The sequence below is a fragment of the Gambusia affinis genome, linkage group LG05 (genome assembly GCF_019740435.1).
Source record: "Gambusia affinis linkage group LG05, SWU_Gaff_1.0, whole genome shotgun sequence".
NCBI classification, from domain to species: Eukaryota; Metazoa; Chordata; class Actinopteri; order Cyprinodontiformes; family Poeciliidae; genus Gambusia; species Gambusia affinis.
In genome coordinates, this window is record NC_057872.1 from 23,175,031 (window position 1) to 23,186,556 (window position 11,526).

The following is an 11,526-nucleotide window of genomic DNA, read 5'->3' on the forward strand; positions in this document are numbered from 1 at the left end:
TTGTTTTTAGCTGGAAGCTACTAACTACATATCAGCTAGGGCTCTTATAAATGACTGTTTTAGTAATCAAATAATCTATTGGATATTCTGGTGATTAATCAAGTAATCAAGTGACACATTATCGCGTTCTGTAGTAGCTGCGTAAGCTAGCAAAAGAAACAAATGGAAGAGGAAAAGCTAGTGTTCACCAGAGTACCTTTAGCATGCAGAAGCTGGCGGTCTGAACGTCCCCGGTCCGGTCCACATAGCTCTCCATCAGATCGACGCCATCTTTGGTGAGTCCGGTCAGCAGGATTCCCTCCAGGTTTCCTGCCTCCTTCATCTCGGCGGTCAGTTTGTCGATGTAACGCGGCAGCTGCAGAGAAAACAGCAGCAGACTCATTACATGTGGCGCTCGGCACCTCGATGTGCTGCAGGAAGCTTCGCTCTGATTACCTGAGCATCGCTGAGAAACATGCAGGCGAAGGCGACTCTGTCCCGGACGGCAACTTTGCTCTCATACTGAAACAGAAACAAAGCAAACGCAACATGATGCTTCTCTACCAGGGCAGAGGTGAGGAGAAACTTCTTCCATTTACTTGAGTAACTTTAGGGATTCTCCAGCAACTGAATGAAAAACAAACAAGTCCCCAGACACAAACACACACCTGCAGTTTTTGTTAAAGTTTCATAAACTTTATATTGAAAACAAAAAATATTTTGCCTAATTTTGTTATTTTGTAATTTCTATTAACTATTTTCATTTCAAAATGCCAAAATAAGCTCCTTTTTAAACTGTTCTTTAAGCTTTTTCAAGAACATTTAACATTAACTGTTCAGGTGACTATTTAAAAATAAACAAATTATTTTAATATTTATTTCAACCAATGAAAAAGGTGGAACTTTAATCAGATTTGATTAAAGTGTGACAATTTTAAATATTAAGCCATGTCACTAATGTCCAGGAAGTTTATACACAAAAATATAATTATTTTTTATTTAATAAAATTAAATTCAGTAATAATCAAAAAATTACATTTAGCTAAATACAGCAAAGGTCATGGAAGAAAATTCTTGTTTTTATTGCTGGGAATAAACTTAAGAAACATTTCACAGACTTAAAAAATTAAAATAATAAGCACACAAGGTAAATAATTAAACATTTAGGCAAATGTAAAATATTCTATGTTTTTTTTTTTTATTGTTGTGCAGGTAAAAGAGAAAAAAAATTAACAACAATATTTTAATGTTTTTAAATGAAATGCTGGCCCTTTAATATTTTCATCCTGGGGATTTTGGCCCTTGGACAGCACTGCTGTAAATTTTGTTTTTCTTTTTTTTTTATTACCTGGAATAAATTTGATAATGTTTCCTTTGATAATAAACATAAGAAATAAAATCATTACGTAGAATTTCATTTTACCAGACCAGAAAAAGTAAATATGCAGTTTTTTTAAGACTCCACCCACCCACCCTTGTCCCTAATGGGGTCGGGAGGGTTGCTGGTTCCTCTCCAGCTACGTTCTGGGCGAGAGGCGGGGTTCACCCTGACAGGTCGCCAGTCTGTCGCAGGGCAACACAAAGACATACAAGACAAACAACCATTCACACACACACTCACACCTAGGGAGAATTTAGAGAAACCAATTAACCTGACAGTCATGTTTTTGGACTGTGGGAGGAAGCCGGAGAACCCGGAGAGAACCCACCATGCACAGGGGGAACATGCAAACTCAATGCAGAAAGACCCCCGGCCGGGAATCGAACCCAGGACCTTCTTGCTGCAAGGCAACAGCTCTACCAACTGCGCCACTGTGCAGCCCTTGCATGGGAACTCATGCTTGTGTTTTAAACTTTGAGCCTGAACAGTGACAATGCAGGGACAGCCGGATCTGGAAACATTTCTGAAGGCAAACATCCACAGCAGCTCATCATTTCCAGAAAAATCCAACCAGCCCAGCTTGGAAATGACTCACTGGATCGTCTTATCGTATTACGAGTTTTTACCAAGAAAAGGTTTGAGAGATTTTTCAGCTGAAAGGGAAAACAAACATGGATTCTGGCCTGAGCTGCAGTTTCTCCTTTACACAACAGTTTTACAACTTATAAAGCCAACAGTGGAAATGGAAAACAAGTCTCTTCCTGTGCACCTGAATTTTTTCCACATAAAACCACTGAAGTAATACCAGCCAATTTTATTACTGTGTTAAGTGTAAATAAACCTCTTTACAGAGTCAGAACAAAAGGCCCACTGTCTTGGCTCTTCTGTATCGACAAACTGGCTCACTAAAAGTTGATGGCGCAGATATTTACCAGCACGCCGTCGTAGGCTCCAGGCTCACTGGTGAGGAAGGCGAACATGACACAGAGGTAGGGATTCTTCAGCTGCAGCCTCAGAGAGCTGCACATCTCCCTCCACAGGGACGACTTCTCGTCGGTGTAGCCCGACAGCGCCATGGCAACAACGTTCAGGTTCAGGTCGCCTGTAAGTAACACAAAACTATTCATATAGAGTCATTCATGGCCTGCTGTTAAGGAGAAAAACATCTGGAAACAACTGATATAAACTTTTATTTATACTTCAGCTTGTTTGTCTACTCAAAAGCCCGCAGTCCAAATCCGGCCGCAAAGCTTTACATGTGGCCCTCTGGACTCTAGAGCTTTGAAATATAATTTTATCAGTCAAATCAAACCAGTTTTTATCTCTATATTGTCATATTGCATCAGTTAGTTCCTCCAGTTTTTCAGGAAACAATAATCGCCAAAATTCATGCAATAATTAAGTAATTCCCACACTTTTACATGCTAATGATAGTAATAATAATGTTTTTTATAAAGTGTTTTCATACAAAGTGCTGAAGAATTACAAGGAGATAAAACCAAAACAGAACAATTCAGTTTATAATGCATAAATGTGAGTTTACTGCAATTCTTCAGCAAAAATAGTGAAAAACATTGGGTTTAGGTAATGCTACCTCCCACCTGCAGGTGGCAGTATAACTACGTTCTGCTTGGTGTAAAGTTATCCAGGAATATTTATTTATTTTGAACAGATTTAGTTTAATTATTGCACTAAATATGTTATATTTATTCAGGAAATAACTTTTCTAATATATACTCTAGTTAGTGATTAATCAACTACTAAATTAGTAGAGGATTATCTGGACAGTCGATTAATAACGATTAATCCGATTGCACAACTAAACAAAAGATAGTAAAAACATTGCTAATCTGCAGATCACATGATTATTTTTCAACGAGTTACTGCATAAGTTTGTCAGGTTAAACATATTTTCTCTTGTGTGTGCAGAAGAATCAACACATTCAGTAGGAAATAAAGCAGCGGCTCTGTTGACACACCTTATCCAAAGAACGACTCCATCAGTCGTGAACAGGAAACAGCAGAAAATTCTTGACCTACATTAGTGAAATTTTTCCTCGTCACACGTGTGTAAACAGCAGCACCGTGTGCTGTGGAAACACGACTCTGGCCGCCACTTTCTGCTTTAACGTAAACCTTATTTTACTTTATTTAAATATTCTGTTTGGTTTTTCACTTAATTTACAGCCTGTATTCATAACACATTTGGAAACACTGGCTGATTTGTTGAAGGGTTCATCAAAATGAGTGATTTGCCCCAGCTCAGATCCAGAAAACATCTCTAATACAAGCAATAAATCCATCATAAAGACCATTAAACACTAAATACAGAGTTTAAGAAATAGAGCAAGAAGAAGAGCAGTAAAATATTTCCATAAATAAACTCCTAAACCGCAAACACAGACTTCCTGGAGGAGTAGAAGCTGCACTGGATGCCATATTAAGCCTTTTGTATTGAAAATAGGATATTAAAGTGTATAAAGTTAAGTGACTTTACTTTTGGTAACAAAGTGTAATTCAACTGCAAGCATATTCAACTAATATCCCATATTTGCTGTGTCGTTCTTTTGGTACCTTATCTCCATTTTATCTACTTGGATAGTATTTTAAAGTTAGTTTGTAACCAGTTTGTCAATTTAATATAATTTATTTGTTGACACTTTAGTGCAGCGTATCGAACAGGCACATGAATATCAAAACATGGCTTTAATTACAGATTTTTGATAATTATTCAGTCGTTAAGTAATATATTTAACTAAGCCTGTTGTCGTGAGATTTAAGATAAAAGCTGAAAACATCAGTTATGATGAAAACTCTTTACCAAAGTGCTTCTTGTACTTTACATGTTTAAGTTGAGTTTGCCGCCACCTACCGGCTTAAAATGGAAATATATTTGAGTATCATCCAGCTTGTATGGTTCCTACATTTTGTTTTTATTTTTACAGTCTCCATGCTGGATAGATTTAGTGTTTCATGTCATTACAGGAAATTTAAGACTTTATTTGGAGTTATGTTTCCTCTGGAGGACGCAGACAGTTTATTCTGTAATACAGAAATGCTCTAGCCTTAAGGGTTCATTCACCTCGATGCTCCGCTCACCTTTTTCAGTGACGGCTCCCTTGCTGAGGATCTGGATGGCGCGGCGGATATCCAGGTTGAAGAGAGCGATGGCCGCCGCTCGCTCCCACTCGCGTTCCTGCTCTAGAGACCGCAGGAAGGTTTCCACGTCGATGTCCGGACCGCGGCTGATCCATCCGCAGAGCCGCAGGGCGAGGCAGCGCTCGTCGCTCTGGAAGCGGGTTACGTCTGTCTGCCGGTCCGAGCCGCTCCAGCACCTGCGGCTCTCCGTCGTGCCTTCAGGAAACCAGAGAATAAAGAGGAGTGGCAATAACAACCCAGATGGATGCTTCAGGTCGATGATTTGTTTTCTTACCTGAGCTCGACTTCACAATGTTCTTGATGCCAGAATAAACCACAAACTGTTTGTTTCCTTGCAGTTTCAGCTCCACGTCCTCTGAACACTGCTTCATATGTGATACTTGAATAGGAAATATAACAAAGGTTCCAGTTTTGATAAAAGAAGAACTGACTCAATATTAATATGTCTATTGATCCCAATACTGGTATTGAGAATGGACACATAAGATCCATAATGGCAGATTTACTCAATCCTCCAAGGTGCTGCTGCTGGTGTTCTGACTAAAACCAGGAAGACGGAGCACATCACCCCAGTTCTACAGTCCCTCCACTGGCTCCCTGTAGCTCAGAGGACAGACTTTAAAATACTGCTATTAGTTTATAAATCACTGCATGGCTTAGCACCACAATACAGTAAAGATCTGCTGTTGTTGTCATAGCAACCTTCTCAGGTCTTCTGGTTCTGGTCTGCTGGAACCAGAACCAAACCTGTGGAAGCAGCATTCAGCTTCTATGCACCACAAATCTGGAACAAACTTTCAAAAAACTGCAAAACAGGTGAAACACTGACTTCCTTTAAATCTCAACTAACAAGTTTAGAGTTGCTTTGAAACATAATCAGTAACACAGTAATCAATAATCTGATGTGTGACAAAACGTAATGTTGCAATTGTTTGCTGTGTGTTCTGTAACTTTGTGTATTTTTGTGTTTTTATTATGTAAAACACTTTGAAATACTTTGTTTGCTGAAATCTGCTATACAAATAAAATTTTATTTGATTTGAAGGATCAATAAACTTTAAATTTTAACAAACATTTAACACTGGAGCTTTAAGACATTTTAAATATACAAAATAAATAAACAAAACAGCAGAAACAACAAAAAAGGCTAGTTGGAACCAAAACACCAGACTGAAGACGTTCTTCATCCAGTTTTTGGTAGAAAAAGAAAAACAATAGATTATGCTAATGGAAATTATTAAGCTTATTTTCATTTATCATGTAATTAATTCATTTATTACTTATTACAAAAGGCCTATTATTAATTACTTGATAAAAACAGACCAAACGTTTTTCACAAAAAGGTATCTTGCACCCTGCAGGGTTTCCCTCATCGTATTTTAAGCCTGGCGGGCCACCAGGCTGAGTGTTACTTGTTTATTAATTTTTTTTTTTTATGTTTGTCTTTGATTCTGGTTGGTGCCTAGATGTTGTTAATAATGACTTCCAATAACACATTATTACCTAGTTGTATTTTCAAATTTCCTGTCAACTTTAAACATTTTCTTAATTAGAAACACGTAGCTAAGGCTTGGCTGGTTTTCAGGGGGAAACCCTGTAACAGGTACGACAGGTTTCATTGTGAAAGGATATAGAACAGGTCGAACCATAAAGACCTGAGCTGCGGGTCGCTCCCTCCGGCCAGCAGGTGGTTCCTCCAAACCTGGACGGTGTCGTGTCCGTACCTGGACTGAGCTCGCTCCCTCATCTTGGTGGCGATGTCTTTCTCGGCTGCGCCGTCCGTCCCTTCGGCCTCGTCCTCGACGCAGCTGTACAGGTGTCGGCCGCAGGCCCACATGAGCGACGCCGTGGAGCTCCAGGCCAGAGAGATGCGCTCGAACACGGTGAAGTCGGTCATGACCCGGTTGGCGGCGGAGACCACCACCATGCGGTTTTGGGAGGAGGGGTGCCAGGCGAAGCTGCCGATCTGGCTGTCGCAGGGCTGCACGCTTCGCTCGATGATGGTGGGCTCCGTCTCGTCGCCAATGGGGGTGGGAGTGTGCTGCATGTCGTACAGGCGGATGATGTTGCTGTCGCGTGTCAGCGTCGCCAGAAGGCCGGTGCGAGTCGGACACCACGCCACCTGGTGGTAAGAGAGGAAAACTGAGATCAGCAATAAATCTGTAGAAACATCTGTATCGGCCGATACTTGTCATTTTTAAACATATAAGTGTTGGTCGGAAAACTTAAACTATTCTGATGTTAGTAAACAATCTTTATTTAACCTCCACATCTCCCACAGTAAAGTTCAAGCACTTTTAAGGAAAGTTTTCAAACTTTTCCAGTACCACACTGTGGAGATAAAAACAATACAAATGAAGTGGGAGTGCACTGAACTGAAACTGGAGTTTTTTATTTTTGCACTCTGTTATAAAGTAGAAAAATAAAGAGCAGCATGACTCTCTTTAAAGACTGTTATAACTGACGAGCGCCACTGCTGTTCTTAAACTGGTCCTTGTACCTTTATGTTTACTTTTTTTGTTTTATTTTGTTTATTCAGTTTGTTGATCATGTCAAACTTTTCTCTTGTAACGTTAAGCCTTATTTTCTACATTTCCTTAAAAAAATGAAATGGTTGATAATCTTGAAGAACTTCCTGTTTGAATAAATCAATGAGCGATTTATCTGTTTTCTCTGTTTTATTTTACCGTACCTTAGTGAGAGGCTTTGGCTGCTCTGTGAGGGTCAGCACCGGCTTCTCAAACTTCCTCAGGTCCCAAATGGCCACCTGGCCTTCAAAGAAGGACGCCACGCGGTCGGGAAAGTGTGGATCGACCGTCACCCCCTGGATGGCCTTAGTGTTCACAAACGTTTTCTGGCTCGTGTTCCTCAAGTCAAATATTGCGAGGTTTCTGTGCATGCCAGCTAAGAGCAGCTTTGTGTCTCGAAGCAGCCAGCAGAGGGACAGGCAGGCGTCGTTTTGGCCCAGCTCATACAGCGGCTTGGTCACCACCGTGCTGGAGTCCAGATCAACAGACGAGAGACGGATTTTCTCAGCTGCTACGCTGGTTTCTGGGGTAAATTTACTGCTAATATCCCATATGAGGACAGAGAAGTCTGCACGGTGCTTATCCAGCCCAGCTGCTAGTAGGTTGCTGTCCACCGGGTTCCAGGCTAACGTGTTGCACTGCCGGGCATGCTTGGGCACAAACTCTTTCCCCACCAGCTCTTTACACGTAGAGTTGTGGTTCTGGCCCAAACTGGTGAGCACAACTCTGCCGTTAGCTTGTCCCACAGCCAGCAAACATTCAGGCTCATGTTTTGGGTACCAGGCCACACATTTCATGTATGGAGTGTCAGAGTTTATGGCTAGTAATGTAGCAGCAGTTTCCTCAGAGAGGGAGAGAGTGCCGGGTTTTGTTTCGGTGCTGCCCACAGATCCGATGCTGTACAGGCCCAGCTCAGAGTCGCAGATGACGTAGCGGTCGGGGTGGTGAGGAGACCACAGGATGTCCGGCTTTGAGCCACTCATGATGGAGAAACAGTGAGGAGGATTTCAGGAGAGTCCGTCTTCTGTCGCCTGAAGAAAGTCACACAAAGAATTAAACATTTAAATTTAAAAAATAAGAATCTCTAGCCTCAGAAAAAACAACAACATACATGTTAAAACTAATAACACAACACTATGACTGTGTTACATGTACCAGTAAACTATTTATTTATTTTGAACAGACAAAAAGTAAAAACAAGAAAAAATAAAAAGTAAAGCAAATTATATAAGCATTAACATGTAATTTTACATTATTTTAAAAGGAGCATTTAGAAGATGCAGGATCTTCTGATTTCCTTCCCCTCTCGTACTCATAATCTACAAACATTTAACAGTTGCCTGAATTTAATATATTATATATTTTATTTTCATTTTGATCCTTAAATTCCAAAATTTTCCCATAACCAAGTTATGTGGAAAAAATTATATAAACATGTGACAAGTCCACATGTTTATATCATTTTTAAATATTAAATTACTGCGGTTTTGATCAGTTACTGAGTACTTGAGTCAACTTTTTACCAAATATATTTTTACTCTTGAGAAATTTCTGGGATGGTTTTTTTTTTTAACTTTTACTTCAGTCAAAAATATGCTGAACTCTTAGTTGAATAAAAGTTTTGGGTACTCGTCTCTGGTTATTTGCTTGTTTTTTCCCCCATTTTAGTCTTTAAAAACACCAGAATTTGCACATAATTTAATATTTTTATCTATTGAATTGCAGAATTCTTAAGTAATCGATCAGATATTAAGCTCAAATACTCAGTACTAGAGAACCTTTTCTACGTAATTAATTAGTTTTACTAATGAAAGTAGTCCTACTCTTACTTTAGTAAAATGCATAGTTTCTCCAGCTATATCTACTTGCAAACTTTATTTTTACTGTCAATAATCAACCAATACGGATACATCTGGTAATGGAGAACTCTGTGTTCGGCTCAGAGACCGTTAGACATGTGACACACGGGTCCATAAGCGTTCACTGTCCTCTTAAAGCCACAGCAACGTGTTCATTAGCTGAAATATCATTGAAATTTAAGCGACTAACTTTAATCCGAGAAAACAAAACGGCGCTAAATAATTAATGACAGTAAAGTTCCTACAAATTACATTATCAATGTGTGGCTAAATCGTTTGGAGGATCACAAAAAACTAATGTTTCACTCGGTGGAAGAAGAGTTCAAAGTTTGTTGACAAGCTAGCTCCGAGCTAATGCTAAGAAGAGCAGCTAAACAGCTTCTAACAGCTTATTACGGAAGTCAAAACTATTTTTACAATATACGACTAACAACAGTACTTACACCGAGAGCGATTAAACTACAGGAAGTTTTACGTTTTGATGTACACATGTCTCTAGGAGGAAGGTTGCAGCACCGCGAAGATGTTATGGGTTACACCAAAACAAGTCCGTGTTGTGTGACGTGTTCGTCACATCAGTTCCGCTGAGTGGAGCGGCTTTACGTCAGCCGAGTGGTAGTAAAAATGTACTTCACTGGTCGAACGGTTTAATTTGAATGCGAAATTTTACCATTTCGTAACTGAACCAATACATTTATTTACAATGCTCAACTTTAGTGACGCAGTTATTTGCTGAGCTATCCAAAAAAAGGCAGAGTACATATTTTTACTAAGTAAAAGTAAAAAAAGAGGCGTCCAAAAATTTAGTCGATATATACAAGCTACTATGTAAGTAGTGTACAAAATATTGTATTTTAAAGACTAAAATGAAAAAAAGAATTAAAGAATTAATTACAAATTTAGGCATATATAGATATGTTAGAAAATAGTGACAATGAACCCAGTGACTATACCTGGTGTTTGCAGTGTGAAAAAATAGTATTAGAACAACAAAGCTTGTGAGCAAACAAGAAGTCTCACTTTTACATGAATTGTAGGTTTGTGTCAGCATCTGCTGCATTTTTGGTTAAAACATGGTTGTTCTTCATATAGTTGGTCTAATTAGGTGACACCACCATTTGACCAACACCTTTTTAGAAAACTGAATGTCATGAATATTATCTGAAGCAAACAGAGGTTTTTGCTATTATTTTATATGTATTTATCTGTTTTCCTCATGGATCCAGACAGCTGGATAAGCTACAGGCATGTTTTGAAAGGCCCTGCGACAGACTGGCGACCTGCCCAGGGTGACCCCGCCTCTCACCCGGACCATTAGCTGGAGAAAGGCACCAGCACCTCTACTGACCCCAGCAGGGGGCAAGGGAGTAAGAAAATGGATGGATGGATGGATGGATGGATGGATGTTTTGAAAGACATAAAAAAACTGGATTACTCTACATTTTTTTAATTCAGCACAGACAGAAGTTGTCATCTTTGGACCAGAACCTCTGAAACAGAAAGTCAGCTTTCTCAATCATTTGATCGTTTACTATCAGGAAGTCCACAAAATGCAGTTAAAATGGCCGATTTCCTCTCCTCTGTCGTCACATGTATGACAGACTGGTTAAAAGTCAACAACACAACACAAACTAATGTCGACTATCTCTGTGTTCCCATCCAGGAGGAGTGAAAGGTGCAAGTCAGACTCAGTCTGCTGGGTTTCCTTAAACTGAAAACATTTAAAACTGAACAATAAACTGAGCTTGACTGCATTGTTTAGTAGTAGTGTTAGTTTATTACATACCGGCAAAACCATTGCTAAAATATATTGTATTTTTTTGTCATTTGGTGAATTTGTATCTTGCCAAAATCCTTCAACATAAAAATGTATCTTTAAAAACCAAAGTTAAATTATTGTCGTGCAAAAAGTAAAAGTGCTTTATGTTAATGCGAGTTCTTAAATAAAGTACTTTATTTTGAAACATCTTAAAGTGATAGAACTAAAAATCTTTAAATGTTTTTGTCACAGATTCAATTTGCTCATATTCATGGGCTTTTAAATGTTGAGAAATATATATATATATATATATATATATATACATAAACAACTTTGAAAAAAATAAGAGCTCACTGTACTGAACCCCATAGAAAGCCTCCTGGTTATTTCATCAAATGTTGATTCCTGAACTCTTTCTGAGCTAAAACATAAATATTGTTGTTTCTAAATTAATATAAACTTGTTTTCTTTGCATTATTTGAGGTATGAAAGCGCTGAATCTTTTCTTATTATGAAGCCTATGAAAAAATTTAAACTGGACACTATTCATCTCACCTGCTCAGCCAAGGATCTCATTATTCCAACCTATCGCTGTCAGCCTCCTCCAGTCATCAAGCTCCCTCCATGAGGTCCAGCTGTTCGTCTGCTTCTGCGCCTTCGCTGAGCTCCACCCTTCCTCCACCCTCTGCCTTCGGCTCAAGACTTCTTCAACATCCATTTACCACTCTCTCTCTCTCTCACTGTGACTCTTTCCAGATTGAATTGACCTTTTCTCATTTTCTGCAAATAAATATTAAATCTTTGCTTGGAATTTCAGAGACATGTTGTCAATAGTTCGTAGAATAAAAGAACAATGTTCAT

General features: G+C 39.0%; 1 protein-coding gene across 3 annotated transcripts in view; it reads right to left on the minus strand.

The window, feature by feature from the left end:
- The window catches only part of mios (missing oocyte, meiosis regulator, homolog (Drosophila)), a 44,617-nt gene that overhangs the window by 6,460 nt on the left and 26,631 nt on the right, over positions 1–11,526 (minus strand). The window contains exons 1-8 of one of the 3 annotated variants that reach the window (XM_044118307.1): positions 11,221–11,310; positions 7,212–8,078; positions 6,152–6,641; positions 4,794–4,892; positions 4,460–4,714; positions 2,293–2,462; positions 436–501; positions 197–355 (exon numbers count right to left, since the gene is read on the minus strand). In XM_044118307.1, the coding sequence (XP_043974242.1) occupies positions 197–355; positions 436–501; positions 2,293–2,462; positions 4,460–4,714; positions 4,794–4,892; positions 6,152–6,641; positions 7,212–8,030 (2,058 nt within the window). In that variant the 5' untranslated portion in view covers positions 8,031–8,078; positions 11,221–11,310. Of the gene's footprint in view, positions 1–196; positions 356–435; positions 502–2,292; positions 2,463–4,459; positions 4,715–4,793; positions 4,893–6,151; positions 6,642–7,211; positions 8,079–9,349; positions 9,470–11,220; positions 11,311–11,526 lie in introns of those variants that run through there. The other 2 variants (XM_044118304.1, XM_044118305.1) reach the window with 2 other exon arrangements.